Genomic DNA, 22,176 nt, shown 5'->3' with positions numbered 1-22,176 from the left:
AAAAAATGCTGTCTCCAATGACAAATTACAAGCCTTCAGTGAAATTCCAGAGCTGTATTTTACATTGTAATAATTATCTGAAGTTCCTGGGTGAACACTGAAGAGATTACTAACCTTCTGGCAACACCCAGAAAAAACAGCTAGGAAATTGAAAAGCTCTAACAATTTACTGTACAGACTGGCTGGAACCTCCTGGGGTGCTGATACTACGAACAACAGCTTTGGCTTTGGTTTATTCCACAGCTGAATATTGTGCCAGCATGTGGCTTAACAGCACCCACATCCAAATAGTTGCTGCCCAACTGCACCAGACAATAGATAAGCTCTGACACATTGCATCCTACCCACATTAGAAGACAATTCGGCTGTAGTCAAGGATGCTGAACAACAAGGCCCTCCTTATATTACCAGGACAATGCACAGCCCTTCACAAGATTGAAATCCTGATGTTAAGCTATGCACTTAACATCTGCCCAGTTTAACCCTGAGAATGCCTTAGGTACTGTCTGACCACTAGTGAGCCCTCTACCAAACCACCTGATTTTTTACCTGCCTTGCTTTATCTGGTCAAAACTGAATGAAATTTGGTGTGATACTGGAAGAAATGCTTCTGCCCTGGATCAGAAGGGATGCAACGATCCCCCTTTTGTGGTGCTGCTACACAAACTATTAAACATATTATGCAAGATTTCCCATAGCGTGCATTCCCTGGTTCCCTAGAAAATCTGCACGAAGCAACCCCAGAGGCAATTGGATAGCTGAATTGGACATCCAGTTATGAGGCTTCTGCCATACCCCCATAGAAGTTTTATTTATAATTATGTGGATTGTGTGTATATGTTTATTTCTGTTCTGTCATGTTCTCATCATTTGCTAAATAATAATAATAATAATAATTTCTAATTGGGGAAAATTCTTTTCACAGATTCTCCAGGCACGCTAGCTGCCATTATTAGTTCTGTTGTAGTGGCAATAGCTGGAGCTCTTTCAAGTTTCATAGCATATCAGAAGAAGAAGCTTTGCTTCAAACAAAGCGGTAAGTTACAGACAACTTGACTTGAAACCCCAAAAAGTTGGGATTGTAAGATCTCCTAAAATAATTGCTTTAAGTACATTGACATTGAATGTTTCCCAAAGTAACAGAAAGCTCACAAGTTTTATAAATAATAAATAAAAATAAATAAAAATTTGAAATAAACTGTGGATGTAGAATGTTACTCTGTTCAAGGCTAAGCTGACGATACAAAAATGTAAGGTATTTTAATTGAGCTTGTTTCTACAGATCAAGAAAACATTCCTGTGGAAAGCCAGCAAGGAGCACATGCAGCACCAGCTGGTAAGATAAATAAAGAGCTTTTAAAAATTACATATACATCTTTCTTCACCTGCAAAAGTGTGATTTTGTGCAGCTTCCCACGTAGGTAATTTTATCAAGCCACACCTATAGTGCCCCATTTAAGAAAAAAACATGGTTTTCTTCAGCCTAGTGCCTTCATTTTCTTTTATTGCTAATTTTTGTATTGTAGATTAGATACAGTTAGTTCAGTTAAGAGAACCAACTGGATCATTGAAATAGGCCCTTGGAAATAGGTGGGATTTGCATGGAACTATTTTAAGCTCATTTGAATTTGATGGTAAATACTAAGCATTGCTCAGACTAGATTTAACCAGACATAATTACTGCATATAAAACAAAGCTCATGCTATTAGAATTAGGTTCCATTTTGCTCCTTCCACAGAAGACTGTGGGAATCTTTTCTTCATTTGTTTGTCACCCTGCAAAGTTTCAAACAATCTTCAAGTCATAGAGAATCCAGGTTTATATATATGCATACTTGACTTGCCCTTTATCATTTTATCTTTACTTACAGCTTTTCTCTAACACATTAAAAACTTTTCCTAATGTTTTTTTCAATGTTTAATCAGAATCTTGAAATCTAAGAATCCTGATATACGTCAGAAATTGGGAAATATAAGTCATTTTAGGATTTTTTTTTTAAATGAAGAAAATTTCAAAAGTAAAAAGAATAATTGCCATAAAGAAATAATGGAACTGGGTTGATAAAATAGCCCAACTGGTTACATTTAATCTAAAGAAAATAGAGGCAAAGCTGCCCTATCTGTCTTGACTTTTTGTTTATTTTTAACTTTAAAATAAGGAAAGCACCAGTCACTATCCTCTTCATTTACAATTACGCCTCAAACTCACAAAGAGTATTTAAAGGAAACTGAGTGACAGACTTTGGCAATATTTTACAACCCACCTGATTGAAGAAAAAAAATGAAGAAAGTAGACAACCTTAGACAAGCAGTATGCTCTTTCTTTAAATACTTAAAATATTAAATACTTTCTTAGGATAATTTGTTTAAATCTGGTAAGAATCAAATTCATTTAGTGATGTTTACTTCCAAGTGTGTTCAGGATTACAACATTAACTGGAAAAATTAATACTTGTAATTATACATATAATTATAAGTTGGCTAAGACTGAAATGAGTCAGAAGTTTGACAGCAGCTTTCTCTTAGTGGGTCAAGAGTAATGACTGAACCACCAGAGAATTTGCTATGTTAATTGGCCAAGTTATAGTGTATCTTAAGTTCACCTATTTCAAAAGGCAAATATGAAAATAAAAAAAGCTCTATATATATCTTTGTGACTTCCTTAAGTGGGATAAAATGTAACAGTTGAAAAATTGTATTGGACTACAAGTAGTAAAATATGATTTCATAATTCTCCATCTGTAATTTTTAAGCATTTCAACCCCAATTAATAGCTTGTTTATTTGTTATTTAAGCCCATACTAATAGCTTAGATGTTTGTTATTTAAGTGTTTTTATAAATAAAAAGGGGGAATCTTTACCTGTAAGGATGGAAAAGATGTTAGCCTGCTTGGAAGATTTAAAGTATTATATTTAGCTATAACTTTCAGTTGTGGCCTATATGTTTTTCATTTTCTGTCTGTTTAGGTAGTACATAGTAGTAGAGAATATAACCTTTTTCGTTATTTTCCCCTTTTAGTTCAGCGTACACTTTTGCAGAAACAATAGCAGAATTTGATATGAAGAGAAGACCAGAAACTGGATTTATAGCCTGCATAATTCCCTGAAGGAGCAACACAATGGAATTGCGAAGTAGATCTTTAAAATAGGCCTGTTGAAACATCTTTAGAAAGGAAGTGTGATGTTTCTAACCAATGAAAAATATTTTCATCCACCATTTACCCTTTGAAGTTCAATTGTACACAGGGTGATTATTGTTTTTCAAATGTATTTTTATGGTGTTTGTTGTTGATTGGATTAAAGTTTTTTTCTCTTCTTTTTTTTTTGTAGCAAGAACCTTGAAAAGGGAGATGTGTATAGTTGTAAAATACCTTCAGGCAGATTGTTCACTAAGGAAAGCTATGTTGATAGTAAATATCTCCGAGACGTACAGTTTGGCTTTACATACTAATGCATAGCACACCATATGGATAAGGCCAGCTATTTAGATATTGGGGGTGAAGCACAGTTGAAATTACATGTTATAAATATGTAAGAATCGATATAGGGCTAAGTCCCCTTGTCCCTGAATTTCCATTCATAAACATTAACATTTTTCCTTCTGCATGTTCTTGATCACATTTAGAAAATTTGACATGGAGCAAATGCCTTATCTGACTAGCAAACCTTTTGAAATTTTATCATTATATACAAATACATAGGAATTGAAGGCATTAAAAATCTAAGTTGCCTTAATGTTTTGGCTCAGAAATAATTTTAAAATAATCCTTATCTTGAACATGTTTGCATCTTAAGGTTTATTACTTGTGTGTAGTGAGGCTGTATTTCTCAACTGCATGATGCTGGAAACAAATGGAATTTTAAAGAACATGCACCGTGGTCCTTCAGGCTTTACAATACTTTATTGAAATGAAATCCAAAACACTTTATAACCATAAGATAAATCTTTCATCTTTACATCAAGTTTGCTTAGGGTTAGTGTGGGAAATGTTTGCTATGCCTCCTAATTCCTACTGCCAACATCTGCCATTGGTAGGCCTTAATTAAATGTGGGAACATAGCTAAGATATATAGTGGCTTGGGTTCTTAGGCCAATTATGACCAAATATGATAGGGATATGGATCCTGGATTTCAATCACAGGTTACGTGAAACAATCATATTGGGACACAGCCACATCCCTTCCCTCACTGTCAAATCAACAAGGGAGCCTCTTTATATTAACATTTTCGTTAAGGTTTTGGAGTGGTAGTAGGAAGAACTCAAGGTCTAACCTTGCTTAGTCAAGCTTGCTTAGGGTTAGCATTCTGTCTAGGAAATTCGGGAAATTGAACTCTAAACATCTTAAAGATGCCAAACTTGAAAAACATTGGTTCCAATTCTGTGATTTTTTTAAAAGTGATAAAATTGCATGCTAATAATTTAGAGCTACCACAAAATTTTGGTGATATTATTTTGAGGAAGTTATTTTGGGGAATCATCCGTAGCTGAATGCTACTCGCCATTTTAAAGTAACTTATCAGAGCTGTTTATTACTACTTTCAGGGAGGGGAATAAAAGGTGAGGTCTGGAGCAGGCACATTCCTTGCTAAACTATAAACTTAAATAAGCATGTGAATTAGTCCAAAATTGGCTCTTCTTTTGCTCTTTATTCCATAATAAAGTAACTTTTCAGTAATGGATTTGCCGCTTAAAATTACTTAAAACTGCATGTGCCTCTGATTACAAATTTACCTTGCAGTTCATAAGTGCCCTACTAGTTCTGTGCTTTACATTTCATAAAGACTTATTTGTGCAATATTTTTCAAAGAACGCACAATAAACTTCAATTGCAGATGCCTTATGTACAATACCTTGAAGTGCCAACATATTAATTGAGTAGAAATATGAGCTGAGTATTTTATATTGTTTCATTAAAAGGAGATTTGGAAATGGTCACAATAATATCCTATTATTAAATTTGTGATTAAAAAAATGAAACTGTCAAGAAATGTGGGTGCCATATTATTTAAGGGGAACTCATGTAATTTCAAGTTAAGTATCATGCCTAAGTAAATTATATAAATCTTTGCATAATGTGATATGTACATACATAGACTTCTAGACATGAATATTGGGCCAACTTTCAATTTAAATTAGATACAAGTTAGCTGTATAAGCAATGCATGGATGTTTAAGTTGCCCTTTGCATTTTAATAAACGAAATATCAGTTTTGGGTCATGTGAATGTAGCATACGTTCAGCACCAAATCTTAATAAATTCAGCAAGAACCTGCATTTTGAAGAAAAATGTGTGCATGAATTTGATTGCAATTAGCTTTTGATAAGTGGCAATATTTTGCTATAATCCTTATTTTGTGAACCAGGACTGATGCAAAAAATGATTGCTATTAATAAAGATATTTCCATGTTATTACTGAACAGAAAGACTTTAGTTCAAACCATAAATGAAATCCTTGTGGCAAACTCAGCATCATTTATTGAATAAGCTGTCTTCATCTATTTGTTCTTCCTCATCCACCAGCAGTCTAGGTAAAGGAGACAACTAATGGTTTGTTTTCAGTTTATCATTTGTTTCCCTTGTCCTTATCTGCAGCTAATGAGAGAGTATCCCCATGATTTATCATAAACAAAACCCTGGGGACAATTGTTTGGCTAGTTGGAATTGAAAGCACACTGCAGAGTTTAAATAATCAAATCCAGACACCTGTCTACTACTGAGGAAGAGAAGAACCAGCAGATGCAATAGCAATAGATACATTAGCAATGAGTTGTCATGTTATTCCAGTATGTTCAGACTTTGCTATAAAAATAATGAGAATATGTTTGGAATAAGCACTTAATAGTGTATCCTATACATTTTAATTTTAAAAAATTGGAATAAAGTGTCACATAGTACTGTATAATATTCCATGTAAATGTGTATAAGAATGTGCAGACGGGGCTACACTTCTGCATGTATTGGATGTAAATACCATTGAACTAGATGGTATTGTTATTTGGAAAGATTGCATATGATTAGACCATTCATATCTAAAGCAAATCATTGCCATGGGTTGACGATACGATTCATGCATGACGTAAAATATATCTATGGTTCAGTATGTTTAATTTTTAAGTAGATTTATGGCTCTTTAGATTATGAGAATCTCTAAATATTTGGTAATTAAAACTTGTCATTTGTTTTTAATAAAGAAATCTAAAATTATTTGTCTGGTTATTTTGAGAGAATTACCTTGTGGGATAGAATTTTCTATTTTTAGAAGAGGTCTAGAACGGTCTAAATCAAGTAGAAGTGTTTATGAAATAGGAACATCCATTTGTTGACCAGATAGGTACCTGGATTCATTTTGATGAAAAGATCAATGGCACATAATAGAATATCCAGCATAAACATATTCCAAGAGAAACACAGGCTAATTCAAGTCAAATATATTTGTACAGCTACATTAGCACAATATGTTTCTTCTGGGAATGCCATAGTGAACAACTTTTTGATACTTTGTTTACAGTAGCAATTCCATTGAGAAATTAGAAAATGGTGCTACTTCTCAGATGCATTTACATTTAGAGGATTGTGAAAGCTAAGTGATCCAAGACAAAGCAAGATAGTTGTTTTTCATTCGATCATCAGTTCAAGGATATTCTCTTATGGAAGATAAATCAATGCCATTCGAGAAAGTAATGTTTGCAGCAAAATGTAATGATGTATGAAAAAAATCTAATTATATGATGATGCTTCAAATTTTGGGCTCCCAGAGAAGGTATACAAAAATATAGGCAATCATTAGATAGATGGCAGCAAAGGATTGGACCTTCCTGTATCTCTGCTGCTATTTAGTTGTCTTGAGTTTCTGCAATTCAGGTGTAGTAACCCGACAATTCTGCAGTTTCTAAATCATGGAAACTTGGTTCATGTTTGTGCTCTAAATACAAGTAGTCCTTGACATATGGCTACAATTGAACCCAAAATATCTGTTGCTTAGCAAGATGGTTGTTAAGTGAGCATTGCCCCATTTTATGATTTTGCCACAGTTTTTAAGTGAACAGTTTTTAAATGACTCTTCCCCATTGACTTTGCTTTCAGAAGGCCACAAAAGATATCACTTAACCCTGGGACACTGCAAAGATCATAAATACATGCTATACTTGCAAGCATCCAAATTTTTATTATGTGACCATGGGAATATTGTAATGGCCATAAATGTGAAAATGGTCGCAAGACTCTTCGGTGGCCATAATTTTGAATGGTCATTAAACAAATAGAATATAATTTTTTATTGGCCAAGTGTGATTGGACACGCAAGGAATATTTCTTGGTGCATATGCTCTCAGTGTACATAAAAGAAAAGATACATTTGTCAAGAATCATAAGATACAGCACTTAATAATAGTCATAGGGTGCAAATAAGCAAATCAAATCATATTAGAAAAAATGGCTGTAAATCAAAGATTACTTGTATGCCGTATAAGTATAAATCAGTAAAATACTGGCCATTGTGCAGATTACATTGTCTATTTAACTCTGGGCTACATGCCTATATGAAGCACTAACTAGGCCTGGAGCCTTACAACTGCTACATTATTCAGCAGCTACATAATTCAGCAGCTCTAAACTTCTACATCAGTGGTTCTCAACCTTCCCAATGCCGCGACCCTTTAATACAGTTCCTCATGTTGTGGTGACCCCCAACCATAAAATTGGTGTCTCGGTTCCTAAGACCATCGCAAATACGTGTTTTCCGATGGACTTAGGGGACTCCTGTGAAAGATTTGACCCCCAAAGGGGTGCCGACCCACAGGTTGAGAACCCCTGTTCTAGATCAACTTTCTTTTTTTTTCAATATATTTTTTATTATTTTTACATTTAAAACAATGCAGTACCACAAAATCAGAGTGACTATACATTCACATTATATACAGCTAGTCACAACTATTAACAATTAGCCTGCTAAATACATTATCATTCCTTCTGTCCAATCACAGTATATACAGTTTGTTCCAGTCTTGTCACCTTGTCTTATACCAGTCATAAAATCTATTCCAGACTTCAAAATATTCTGATTCCCCTTTATTTTTAAGTTCAAGAGTGAGCCTATCTGCTTCCGCACAGGCCAACACTTTTCTGATTATATCTAGCTCTGATGGTGTATTTTCTTTTTTCCAATATTGTGCATAAGTTATCACGCCACAGTTAGTACATGAATAATTAAATAAAGTGTATCTTTCTTATACCCCTCTGGTATTATACCTAGGAGAAAAATTTCTGGTTTAAACAAGATTTGGTCTCCCACCATTTGTTCTAACCATGATTGAATCGTTTTCCAATAATTTTTTGCCTCATTGCACGTCCATCACATATAATAAAAAGTGCCTGGTGTTTTTTTACACTTCCAACAATTTGGATCCAGATTTTTAAACATTTTGGAGAGCCATGCTGGAGGGAGATGCCATCTATGGAACAGCTTATAAAGGTTTTCTTTATACGCTGTAGCGACTTAGGGGACCCCTGTGAAAGGTTCGACCCCCAAAGGGATCCCAACACAGGTTGAGAACCCCTGTTCTAGATCAACTTTCTGTGGTCTGCTCTACAGATTTTTGAGTCTGCAGCTGACTGGAAATGTGAGACATACAGTATGGGAAAGATCTGGCTTCTTGAAATTCAGCATGTTTCCTTTGCCTCTTTTGGCACTGATCAAACAACTTCACCTAGTGACGTCCAAGTATTTTACAATATTTAAGGACAGAAAATAGATTTAATAAAATAGATTTAATACTTGATTTATAAAGTATAATAAAATAGATTTAATACTTGATTTAATGAATAAAGGAAGTATTTTTCTACGTATGTAACATCTCCGATAAAAACAACAGTTCCTAATTTCAAGGAATTTGATAGAAATAGTCTTATTATTCTCAACATTATTCTCTTCAGGATGAGTGCAAGGTATGTGTATGTTTTTATACCATACCAAGTTTGTCTTTATTGAGTCTTAGAAAACAATTTGACAAAGGTTGGGAATTTCCTTTGAAAAGAGATGAGTAAGGAAAATTTTTGATCCAGCCTCTTCCAGCTGCCAGCAGTTTGATTCCTCCCACTTTCTCAATGTAAATGCCTCTTACTACGTATTAATTAAGGGATGATTCTTGCAACATCTATGTGTGGGTGTTGCACTAAACAGCTGCCAAATGTTAAGATAGTTTGTGACTGGATTGTGTTTTGTTCCCACCTTCCCTTTTAATTGGACATCTAAGGCATCTACAAGATTTGACGGCATTTGTGGTTGAACAGATACATACTTGACTAAGATTTTTTTTTTGTTCTAATACCTTTACTTCAAATTATAAAAATAAATGCCAAGACAGAAGATCATGGTGAAGCTGCCAGTTGTTTTTTTGTGCATTGGATATGTTCTGTTAACTCTTGCAGGTAAGTTATTGGATTTTTTTGTTTTAGTGATGGATACTATCTGTAATATTGGTATAATTTCAGTGTTTTTCTAAAGCAAAGTATTTTAGACTCAAATAATAACACCAACTTATGTATTTCAAGTTTGGTAAGAAACTGACTTACACCAAGTTGTATGTTAATTAATTTAACTCAATAGCATCAATATGACCAATGGCATGTGTTGACCACTGACCAATACTTGAGCGAGACTATTATCAGAGATCATATGCCTTCCAGATCTGACTTCAGATGTACAATTATATGTAGGTGAAGCTTTGAATGAAAATCACTAAAATAAATTGGGAATTTTTTTAAAAAGTGGTCTGCCGTTTGTTCCTGTGTTCACACTATTACAGAACAATTTCTAATCTTCTAGTTTGAAGCAAGGTATTTAGAAAAATAGGAGCTAGACAACTGCAAGCATGATTGGATGCTACTGATTTTTAAAACAGCTTTCAGCTATATTTTATATTTTTAGGATAAAAATCATCTTGGTTGCATAGATAGTGCTGTTCTAAGACTAAAAACTTTCAATACTTTTGATGCCCACTATCACCTTTTTTAAAGCTACGAATAGAACTTGCTCTGATATTTTCCTCTGTAGAAATAAAATCTCTAACTAGTTGGGATCATTTTATTTCCTTCTTGTACAAGTATACTTATATTCAGTATAAGAGTTCATGATGTTTTAACATGGCATGTCAGAACATCAGTTAAATTATGAAATTATGAATATGTTTGAAATGAATTAAGAAATCATCGTTGGAAACATTTAGTACAGACAATATTCATTTAGTTTTATTTCATTGTAAGACTATCTACTGAAATATTGAAGATGATACTGTATTTTACAATACAAACAATCCCATCATGATAAATTCATTACTTAAAATTATCAAGTTGATTCCTGAATTATAACAATACATTCATATATAATTTACAAAATGAGCTTAGTTTTTATTAGAACTTTGGAATATAGTCCAAATTAATAGACATAAACAAAAGTGCCAAAACAAGTGTACCTTTCCAGATATTATAGAACTTTAAGTTCCCACAAACTTACCTCAAGTAGATGATCATAAGAGTTTTATTCAAATAATAACTAAGAACTGTAATATGTAGTATCTTCTCCATTCAGCAAAGGTATAGCTTTTCCATTTACAATGATAGAAAAAGAAATAATCCAAGGCTGTCTTCTCTTGATTACAATTTGTAGTTATTTTGTCAGACACAAATAACCAGGAACAAGAGTTGAATTCAAACAGTAAAAATTTATTATATGCTACCTATATGTAAGAATCTCATCCATTAATGTTCAAGATAAATTAGCATTAAATTGGCAGAATTCACAAGGGGCTCCCACAGGCCTCTAACGGGAGCACAAAGATGCCAAACTGATGACATGTCAGCCTGCTCATCTACAATTTTGTTAATAGAAGATATGACAAATTTAGTAAATTATTAAAATCTCCAGATATTAGGAAAAATCTCTGAATCAATGTTTCTCTGTGACTTCTAAATTTAAAAAGTATTAACCTTTGTATAAATTTGCTGGTTGTGACCATAATAAATATTGATTGATTGTATAAATTTGATTTCAGCATACGGCTTTGATTGGCAATATCCATCAGGTGTTTTTGATCAAATGTCTTTAACTACACAATCTGAAATATATTTAATCACTAAGTTTAAATTACTAAAGTGAAAGCCCTTTTTTTTCTAAGCTGAAGGAAAAAATATTACTGGAAAAGTATTGCAGCTGGTTCTCTTTGCATTGGATAAGAATGAGGAATGGGAATGTTAAAGAAGTGAATGTTAAAGAAGTTAATGTGAATTTGGTAAAAAGCAATCTGCACTGTGCAGCCAAGTGAATCTAGATTCTTATTTCTAAATGTTTCAGCCTTTAAGCATAACACTTATTAAGTCAGATATGTGAACTTTCTTGTTCCAAAGTAATTGCATTGGGAGTTGCCTCTTTATGTAACTACAATTATGAATTCACATGCAGAGACAGCTCTATATACAAACAGTGTGCTTTATCAGATGCATTCTTTGTGATAATTATTAATATAAAACATAATAAATGGTGTATGTTTGGTAGGGAACTTCCATTTCCTTCCTTTTCTGCATATGAGCCATATTTCAAAAATACTATTCATATTTGCTATATTGCTTCTATTTATCACCCTCAGTCCTTGATTCAATCTTGATTAATAAAAATAATGCTAAAAGCATTCTTATTATTAGTTCTTACAATAATACATTAACCTGACTTTTAAAATGTCAATTATATTGTCACAAACTCACATTAATTCATTTCTAAAGCTTCTATGCCACATTGATATGTCTATGCCCCCTCCCTGTCTCATTTGTTGGATACAGATCAGAAAAAGGCATGACTCAGACAGTATAAAGTCAGTGTTATTAATAAATATTGTATAAGTATAGATGGTCATATTTCATTTGTGCCGAAGATTGCTCTAATAATTTCTAAATCTACATAGAAATTTTATTCGCTTTCTCTCCAGAGGTGGGATTTGCTTACCTTCCCTACCTGTTCGCAAATGTGAGCACATGGGCCTCGTCTGCACATGCATAATGCACAGTGTTCATGCATTATGTTGGGATGGGGGGCAGGGGGAGGGACAGAGCCTCCCACAGTTGCCGTTACCAGATCACCAGAACCAGAGAGAATCAGGTGAATACCACCTGTTTCCCTCCCAATTTACACCACAGTGACCATATATTCCTTCCACATTTCCATAATCCATTTCAGTTTTGGTACTTGACTGCTTGATTGTCACTTTAACCCATTTTAAACCTGCAGTTTCTTTTAACTAGACCAGTTTTTCACAGTGTCAGTGTTTTATAACAACTTTTTTTTCATACTTACCATCAACTTTTTCTTCTTCCTCATTTTTTCCAGAGCCCATTATCCATTATTTTTGTATTTTTATCTCTTCATGCTACAATTCTAGCCCATTATTGCTTTCTAATAGGGAAGAACTGCACTGTTATTGGTGGTGTCCTATGCAGCAACTTTCTCCACAGTTAATTATGAAGAGTCAGTGACATTCGTTGTTCATTTAACACTTTTTTCAAGGATTCAATTCCAGATTATTGTACTGCCCAATCTTCTCTCAGCCCAGTAACCAATGCTCTTTGTCTCTGAGTTGGGTACAATAATCATTTTTGCCCATCCCATATCTTATGAGCCTTATTCATGCCAACTTGTGAGTGCTGTCCCCTTGGTGTTGAGTAAGAAGTCTAAATAGACCAATATATCATTCAACTAGCAAACAAACAAATAAATAAATAAATAAATAAATAAATAAATAAATAAATAAATAAATAAATCTCCAAACAGTATTTCCTTGATCCGTTCTGATCCTTTTCTTGCATTTGCTTTTGCAATAAGAAAACAATTTATAAAATAAGGACAGTGGAGGTGGGGAAAGGCAGAGTGATAGTGTTGGGCAAATGACAAAGAGGTTCTTCAGACTAACTGGAAAAGAGGATATAGTGGAAAACACAATGATGTCCTGACTTTAATTTGGGGCAGAGGAACTTGGTAGAGGGTTCTGAGAAGAAGAGTAAACATTGAACCAATAAGACACCATTCATCTCACAATGTCAGAAGTTTGCACTTTTCTTTAATGCAGCAGCCGAGCCAAAGTTTAATCAACTGCCAAACATGTTCATACAGTAGAACATTGGGGTCACACTTGACATGGTGGCTACATAGGAATAGGCCAGTCTCTGATACAGTCTTGCTACATGTTCATAATACAACTGAAATCATTGTGCTGACAGATAGTTAGCCCTTGGAAAAAGACATTATCTAGAATTTTAATGGGATTAAGGGATTCTTACAGAATCTTGAAGGCCTGCAAAAACCTCTCCTGACTTCAATTTATATTGTATTCAAGCCGATTGAGAAATATTTCTTTGGAGTTTCTTTCTTACACAAATCAGATATCTTTTCTCCCTCACAGCTCTACAAACTCCTAACCTCAATCACACTGTCATTACAGAATGCCACACTGGGTCCATCAATCATGCACATGACTTGTCACAAAAAAATAAGGTGTAATTCTTTTTGGAAAAAAATATAGTGGATATTTTCTCACCAGAATCCATAATTAGAAAGTTTATTTTTTTGCTCAGTAAAAATTGAATTTGCAGTGAATTTCAGCTGCTTATTTCAGATGTCTCCAATGTATTCTACATGATGTATCTGTGCAATATTCATATAACTGAGTTGTTGGGTATTGAAAGCTCATAGAACTTGTTGTTGTGAATTTATCTGCCATTGATCAAAATCTTTTGGACATGAGATTTTAAGACTGGTGATGGGCAAAAAAGGAAAAAGCGTCCATTAGAAACTATATTCAGGAACTGAGTAAACAACAAAACATTTGCATTATTCCTAACATCAAGGATGTCACGATCAATCTAACTATGAGATATTACCATATACATTATGGCAATATTTTTATAGGCCACCCTATGGAAACATGGACTCCGCTCATTAATGAACATTTCAGTAATCGCTGCTGGTAGCATAAAGTATCTTCAAACAACTGTAGCAATATATACTATTAGAATATGTAGATGTAATGACCGTATGGAACATATCAAGAGTTTTATGCTAACATATGGAATATGGAATATAAACAAGTTGATTAGGCCAAGAAAAAAGGGAATCAGATGTTTTTAAACTCTTTAATGTTTGTGTTTCTTTTGAAAGATGATGGCGATTTTGACTTAAAAGATGCTCTTGACCCAAGTAAGTATATTAAGAAATAAAAACATGTTACTGAACAAAGCAAATGTTTTTACTAAACTGAATTCTCTTTCAGTTTATGTTGAAGGTAGACAATATTATTCTCATGGCCACCAGTAGACACTTCTTTTTAAGCCCACTAGACCTCCCGAATTGATTTTTAAATGATTTTTTTTTTATTTTTAAAAAATGAATAGGATGTGACATGTTGCAAATTTAAGCCTCGGTGTTTAACATCTTAATTATTTTCAGTACTGCTTCATCACATGGGATCCTATAACGATTCTTAGGAAATTAAAATGATGGATGACTACAACTAGAGTCTTTGTTTAAACAATGTATTCCCGCAAAATTAGATATGGCAAAAGCTATATATCATTGATATGTCACAAAATTTTAAACATGTAGTCCTGGACATCTAGTAATGCAGCCCTACAAGATTGTTTAATAACAGTATTATGTTACTTTAGCAATATTTATATACATAATCTCTACTATATATTTTATGTGTGGCCCAAGACAATTCTTCACTCAGTGTAGTCTATGCAAGCCAAAAGGTTGGACACCTGTGATCTAGTCAGGGTGTCAAACTTATGGCCCACGGGCCAGATGTATCACGTGCTGGCCACATCCATGGCTGGTTTAGTGAAGGGGAAGAAGTCTCAATACATTACATGACAACTCCGTGACGATGCGAGTTTGACACCCCTGATCTAGCCCAATGTGTTTCAAATTTGACAACTTTAAGATATGTGGACTTCAACTCCTAGAAGCCAGCTGTGGAATTCTGAGAGTTGAAATCCATATATCTTAAAATTGCCAAGTTTAAAAAATTGTGATCTAGCCTAAACCTCTGCTAAAGTTCTGCTTTTTCTTAGTAGGTTACCACCCAAATATAGCCAGGTATAAACTATGTCTCATCCTTTTTAACTTTTCAAGATCAGCCAATGTAAGCTATACACATTTGCTTCCAAAGAATATAAATACATACCTCTTTATAAAAATATTTACTCATATTCATATGTATCTTATTTGAGAGTGATATTTAATATATATTTAATAACATTCTTTACAAAGCAATGCTACATAGAGTACATTAATTTAGAAACAGTTATTAAATACAGAAAATATACTTCCAGGGAATCTTAGAGACAAAATATTTGTGAAATTGAATATATCTTGAAGCTAAATTCCCTTTGATTGAACATGGAGATAGTCAGTATTTGTTTCTTGTCATTTTTTAAAAATTAAAAGTTCTAAAAACTGCATCTCTTTGAAAGAAACTTTTTGCACAGGCAATCATATAAAAATCATCTCAACCCCACAGAGTAAGTTTGGGAATAAGCAACCTTTTCTTTGCATTAAAAAAAAAGTTACTTAAGAGAGCCAAAGAGGACAAGAGTGTGTTTTCTGGCTTGATTTTCAGCAATTTTTAAGAATACCATTGTTAAGTTTGTAAAGAATATTGGAAACTTAAAATACCTTTTATTTTTGTGTCTCTGAAAATAACAAATATGAATTCTATGTATTAATAGCTACTAGTAGACATGTGTTCTTGGTAACTTAGTGGGCCTTAAAAGTGAAGAGGAGTTCAGTTGCCCAGCTTGGGCTAATTCTAAAGGTTTATTTCCAGTAAAGAGAAGATAGGATTGTGTTGTCAACATCACAATGAGTTTTAGAATTGACAACTAGTTTTTTTATGTAAGCCTCCTTTTTGATAATCTTAATAATACAGTAATGTTCATTTACTTTGCTTAGATGATAAGCCTTCTGAACCAACAAAAAAGCCACCAGGGGGTAAGCATTAAATTGCAGCTGATCAAATAAATACCGCAATGTTAAAGCTTTCTCTGTGTCAAACTACAACTGAACTTTCCCAGTGGTAAAATTCATTTTTTTTTACTATCGGTTCTTTGGGCGAGGCTTGGTGGGCATGGCAGGGGAAGGATACTGCAAAATCTCCATTCCCACCCCACTCTGGGGCCAGCCAGAGGTGGTAATTGCTGCTGGTTTAGACATTGTAACCCTTTCTGGAGTGGTTTGCTGGCTTCTCCAGAGTGCAACTCCTGCTTAATTCTTAAAAATGAATGTCATTTCTTCCTGCCCCTTTCCATCAATTGCCCATTCCTAATTGTTATTATAAGGTAAGCAAAGATAAAAAATAATCTAGTATTGCTAACAAGAATAATACTTGGCATTTAATCCAAGGTGTTCTTTGGGGGAAGAATAGATTAAAGACATGTTTATTGTTCCTAAAGAAATAAAATCTATGAAAAGAGATTTACTTTATATCTGGAAATATTTATCCTAGGTAACAAACCTCGACCTAACTTATATCCTGACCTTAGACCGTATTCAGGTAATCATGGAAATGGTGGTAAGAATGGAATTTGTGTTATTTATATCCATTCATAATATTTTTCTTTTCACTGGTTTGACTGTGTTTATTGATTTGTAATATGTTGATTTAGGAAATTCCTTTAATGGTGGCGGTGGTGGCAGCATTGGAACTGGTAAGATTTCATTTTGTTGTTAATAGCAATAGCAATATAGCAATAGCAGTAGACTTATATACCGCTTCATAGGGCTTTCAGCCCTCTCTAAGCGGTTTACAGAGAGTCAGCATATTGCCCCCAACAATCTGGGTCCTCATTTTACCCACCTCGGAAGGATGGAAGGCTGAGTCAACCCTGAGCCGGTGAGATTTGAACTGCTGAACTGCTGATCTAGCAGTAGCCTGCAGTGCTGCATTTAACCACTGCGCCACCTTGGCTCTTAAGTTTTGAAATATCTGTTTCCCCCAAAATAAGACTTCCCCAGATAATAAGCCCAATTGGGCTTTTGAGCGCATGTGCTAAAATAGACCCTCCCCTGAAAATATTGCAACATAGCAGCAGCCATGAGGTGACCATGCTTGCTGCCTCCTGCACCTCAAAAATAATAAGACCTCTCCGAAATAAGGCCAAGTTCTTATTTTGGGGTCAAAAGAAAATGACCCTGTCTTATTTTCAGGGAAACATGGTATTTACTACCTTTCTATCCTTTTCATTTAAATCCATACGTCAATATTATTGGAACATATTGATCAGCACTTCTAATTTAATTTTTAGTATTTTAAAGAAAGTATTGTTCATATTATCTATATTAATTAGGTTATAAAGTAGATATATGTCATCGCATAAAGGGAATAGGATGTAAAGTTGAGCTAAACTGCTCCTGAGATTGAATAGCACCCATGTGAAATGTGAATGTCTATGCAAGAAAATCTGAGTGGCAGTTGGCTGCAGGAATTTCCATGACCTGGAAAGACCCGAGTTGTGAAACAAGGCCACAACAATTTCCTTTGGTGCTGCTTCCTTGCAAAGTTACCTTACCTGACTTTCATTTTAGTTCATGCATAGGAATCTGCTTTGCTATTCTGCATGATTGCTTAAGACTCTGCTTTTGATCATTTATATTTTTTGGATATCAATAGTTTCCTCACCAAATACCATCAAGCAATTTGCAAGGCACTTCAAGATAAATTTTGGTACACCCACTGATGTGATTCTGAAATCTTCAAGAAGGATAAAAGGACAGTCTGAAAGAAAGAGAAAAGAGTACTAAAACAATTAATTTTATTTTTTAGGTGGTTTTAATGACCTAGATCTCAATGATGGAAAACCTTTAGCTCCACATCCAGCAGGTAATGTATAGATTTTTTTTCCAGGTGACTCATGTTGATCTACTTTCTCTGGCAAAGTAATTTAATTGGAAGATTTCTCATTATTATTTTTTAGCCTGCTTTTTAATATATAAACAGATCATAACATATTATCAATAAGGTATCATACTGATGAAATGGAATGCTCAGAAGTGATGCCCAGTGTCATTGAAATTACACACATGCTTTCTTATATTGTCACATGAATGCTGCACTTATGTCCTTAGGTCCCAATCTGTGAAACAGGTTAGCAGGCCTCCATACATTATTTTTCATTCCATCTATTCTCTATTTTGAGAATATGTTTTCTATAATACATTGTTGTTGGTACTTGTAGTACTGGTAGTGTGGGTTTTTTAAAAAATGCTTTTGTTCTTGAAATAACCATGTTATTTACTCTATCTTAGGTGAGAAAGAGCAAACTTCTGGTCAAGATGGAAATATGGGTAAGAGTTTGCTTTTGTGTTATTAATTTTTTTGTCTGTGTGGTCATTAAGAGTCAAAATATGTAAATAGTAAATACTGTATTTTTAAGTATACTTTATTAAGTGACTTTAAAAGAAAAGGTAACTGGGGATTTCTAGTCTGGAAGTAGCTGAGGACCACTTAGTTGGAATAGTTGGAAAAAAATTAATTTTTGATGGAAAATACTTGAAATGATCAGATTTGGAGCCAATCCATATTGTTGTTTCTACTCCCCCAGCCTTATCCCAATGTACTTCCTTATTTTTTTTCAAAAATTACTAGGCTTACAAAATTTAGTTCAGTCCTTTCACTAGGCAGATAAGTAGAAGCATATTTATTTCATTTTATTTCAGTCTTCAGTTGAAATCCAACTGTTGCTGCAGTAATTTTCCTCTGGTTTCTCATGTACTGATTCCAAAAGAAAAGAAATCAACAGGGAAAAATGGGTTTGAGTTGAAGATAGACAAAGTAATTTCTTGCCATCAAACCTAGTCAAACATTTGGGTTGGAACATTCTTATATTTTTCATTCTGTCCATCCCAAATGACAGCATCATTCTAATTCATTGATAGTTACATGATTTGGGCAATGATGAAGAAATTTCATTATAATACATGTAGTCCTCAACTTACAACCATTCATTTAATGACAGTTCAAAGTTACAACAGCACTTAAAAATGATTTATGACCATTTTTTATATTTATGACCATTGTACATGGTCATATCGTCAGATGATCAAAATTTGGATGCTTGGCAACCGGTGCATATTTATGATGGTTGCAGTGTCCCGAGATCATGTGATCACTTTTAGTGGCCTTTTGATAAGCAAAGTCAATGGGAAATCGAGATCCATTTAGCAAGCATGTTACTAACTTAATAACTGCGGTGATTCACTTAATAGCTGTGGCAAGAATGGTCACACAATGGGGCAAAACGTATTTTAAACAACTGAAATACTTAGCAACAGAAATCTTGGACTCAATTGTAGTCTTACATCAAGGACTACCTCTAGTGGTATTATAACTGTTTTTTCCCCATCTTTAGTTGATTCTGCTACGACAGCTCAGATTACATCTCCTGTTGTTGCTGTAGCTGTGATACTGACTGTTGGCGCCATAGCTGGCTATTCTGCTTATAAGCAGAAAAGATACTGTTTTAAACCAAGAGGTAAGCTTTAAGTGTTATAAAGTCTGTAAATCAATACTGGATGCCACAGCTTAGATAAGACTTGAGAATGTCTTCATTATATATGGGACATACATACTGTATTAGAGACAGGTCTCTTCTCACAACAATTAGGGAAGACTTACAGTATTTCCAATGGGATCAATCAATCATTTCACTTACTTTTATGACGGAACAGATAAAAGAATAAAAGAATAAAAAGCTAGCCTTTTTCTATGAATGTTTTCTAAAAGATAAAATACCAAGATTCTATGCTAATACTATTTTTTTAGTCTTCTTCTGCTACTGAAACAGATAATAAAATTTCATTCAGTAACATTACAATGCCTTATTAAGAAAAATAAAAGCTTCATTTTAAAGATTCATCTGTAAAGAATGTTGTTTTATTCTTTGTGTAAATTATATTTTGAATACTTTTGTCCAGTTATAATTTTTGTCTGTCTGTTTGAGTAGTGTTTTATATGCCTCCTTTAAGAATTGACTAGCATCAGAAATATGCTTCGGATATCATATGAACCATCAGTAAGGACATTTGATTGAATGTATGGCTAAGCTTCTTGAGCATGTATTGGATCACAGTCCTTAAATTACCATGTTCTCTCTCAGGTGCTCTGTTAGACTGAAATCTAAGGCAAACGTATCTTACACTTCTCCATCTTGCACAGGTCTAATCCCTAAAGGCTTTTGAAACAATCCTGTGCATTTACTTTGAAGTCAGATTCACTGTATCAATGCTACTTATTCTCTTGTATGTTTATATTACAGTGCATTTTTATTCGAGAGTGAAGGTGTTTTCTAGAAAAGCTTCTTACAATACACTTAGTCTTTCTCATTCACCAAAAATATGCCAGACTTAATTACTGGTACTTTCCATTTCATTCCATTATTTCTTCCATTTGTTTTCTTACCAAAAAATTATATTTTTGATTGAACTAGCACACTTGAAGCATCCAGGGGTATATGTTGCATATTATTGGTAATATGTTGCATTATTATTTGTGACATAGTACCTTTTCTTTTAACATTAACACACACACTTATATTGTAGGTGGAACAGTTGCCTAAACTACTCAGAAATGATCTAAGAAATATTGAGTTCCACAAGATCAACAACAAATGAATGAACTGCAAACTGTAATACCTATGATACTGTTGCTAAGGTTTTATATAATTAGGCATTTTGTTTGTGTGTATAAAAATCAAAGAACAAAAATTTCAAAACAAGAGATTGGTTGATGATATAAACTGCACCTACATTGTATGAATAGAAAAAATTCACTTTGTGTGGGTTTTCCCCCCAGTTCATACAGGTAAATAACATGTTATGTTCCATTTGTTTAAGATCATTGGATCCAAATGATCAGAATCTCAATCTCACTCTTGGTATACAGTAGAGCCATTGGTTTATAGTTAAGACTCTTTATGTACCTTTTTCAGATCTTCAGGACTACTTAAAAATCTATGGGGGGGCGGGGTTTAGATGCACTGAAATGTGGACAGATGCACACCATATCTTCTCTCTAGTTTAGCTATATTGCATCAGTGTTCAGGGAAATACTGTACTTTTCTAACTTTATAAATTAAATTTCATTGAAACAAACATGATTGGTTATCTTCCTACATTAGCTACTTGAAACCACCAACAGTCAGAATTATGCACCCAGATTCCTTTTAGCATTTAACCTTATGTAGAAATGGATGCTATATGCTATATTGTTCAAACGCCAAGGGATAGTTCACCTACTTTGGAGTGTGACTAGCTGAAATGTTAATTTGGTGAGACAATACCAGGTGCTGAGAAATAAACATAGATTGCGATCATCTTCATGAAGTTCTGAACAAGGGTTATTATATTAACAGGAGATGGTCAGGAAAGGGAGGTCAGGAATACAATGGAATATGTGTATCTTTTTTCCTTTTTAATTAAGGGGATATTTTCCCCTTCTTTCTTCACTTCTAATATATAATACATTATCATGTATATTGTTTTCCACTGATATATTCCTGTAAAATCACTGTAAAAGTAAAATTTAAATTAAAAGTTAAATTTGACTCCAGATTTACATTTGAAACAGAACTATGTCCTAATGAGGAACATGTTATTACTAAAATGTATAAACCTTTGTTGAAATATGAGCCAGAAATACAAGTGAAATAATGTATGATAAAATGGCTAAACTTTTTGGTTCCAATAAACAATTGGTTCAGTGGGACGATATGTGGTTAGAAGGATTGAAATTTACATTATCATTGTAATCTTGAAGATAAATTGTATTTATTTATTTATTTTTATTTTTATACACTGCCCATCTCATGTAAATGACTTTAAGTGACCAATGATATATAATTGGTATCTGTCACCTAAGAAATTGTCCAAAATGTATAAAGATATTTTGAATCTTTGTCTGAAATGAGAACATGAAGGAGGCCCTTTAATCACCTACAATGAAGGAATGCTTGGGGAAGATGATGGATAGCTAAATTAACTTCTTTGACTATAGAAAATACAACATCTACTAATTCAAAAAACCCTATTGACTTTTTGCCTGAAACTGAGAAATGTACTTATGACTTTTAGTTTTGATG

General features: G+C 33.7%; 2 protein-coding genes across 2 annotated transcripts in view; both read left to right on the top strand.

Annotated features, from left to right (window-relative positions):
- LOC116514680 (CD99 antigen-like) overlaps positions 1 to 6,207 on the top strand; it is a 36,520-nt gene extending 30,313 nt beyond the window's left edge. The window contains exons 9-11 of the mRNA XM_032226326.1: positions 926 to 1,036; positions 1,283 to 1,336; positions 3,020 to 6,207. Of these exons, the coding sequence (XP_032082217.1) occupies positions 926 to 1,036; positions 1,283 to 1,336; positions 3,020 to 3,048 (194 nt within the window). The 3' untranslated portion in view covers positions 3,049 to 6,207. The remainder of the gene's footprint in view (positions 1 to 925; positions 1,037 to 1,282; positions 1,337 to 3,019) is intronic.
- Positions 6,208 to 9,371: 3,164 nt separating this feature from the next.
- Positions 9,372 to 20,130, top strand: XG (Xg glycoprotein (Xg blood group)). The gene is made up of 9 exons (XM_032226879.1): positions 9,372 to 9,429; positions 14,201 to 14,239; positions 15,995 to 16,033; positions 16,548 to 16,613; positions 16,708 to 16,749; positions 17,865 to 17,921; positions 18,347 to 18,385; positions 19,450 to 19,572; positions 20,066 to 20,130. The coding sequence occupies exons 1-9, from the start codon at positions 9,372 to 9,374 to the stop codon at positions 20,128 to 20,130; spliced, it is 528 nt and encodes a 175-aa protein (XP_032082770.1).
- The last annotated feature ends 2,046 nt before the right edge of the window (positions 20,131 to 22,176 follow it).

Source organism: Thamnophis elegans, chromosome 11 (genome assembly GCF_009769535.1).
Source record: "Thamnophis elegans isolate rThaEle1 chromosome 11, rThaEle1.pri, whole genome shotgun sequence".
NCBI classification, from domain to species: Eukaryota; Metazoa; Chordata; class Lepidosauria; order Squamata; family Colubridae; genus Thamnophis; species Thamnophis elegans.
This window is presented reverse-complemented; position numbering and strand designations above follow the sequence as displayed.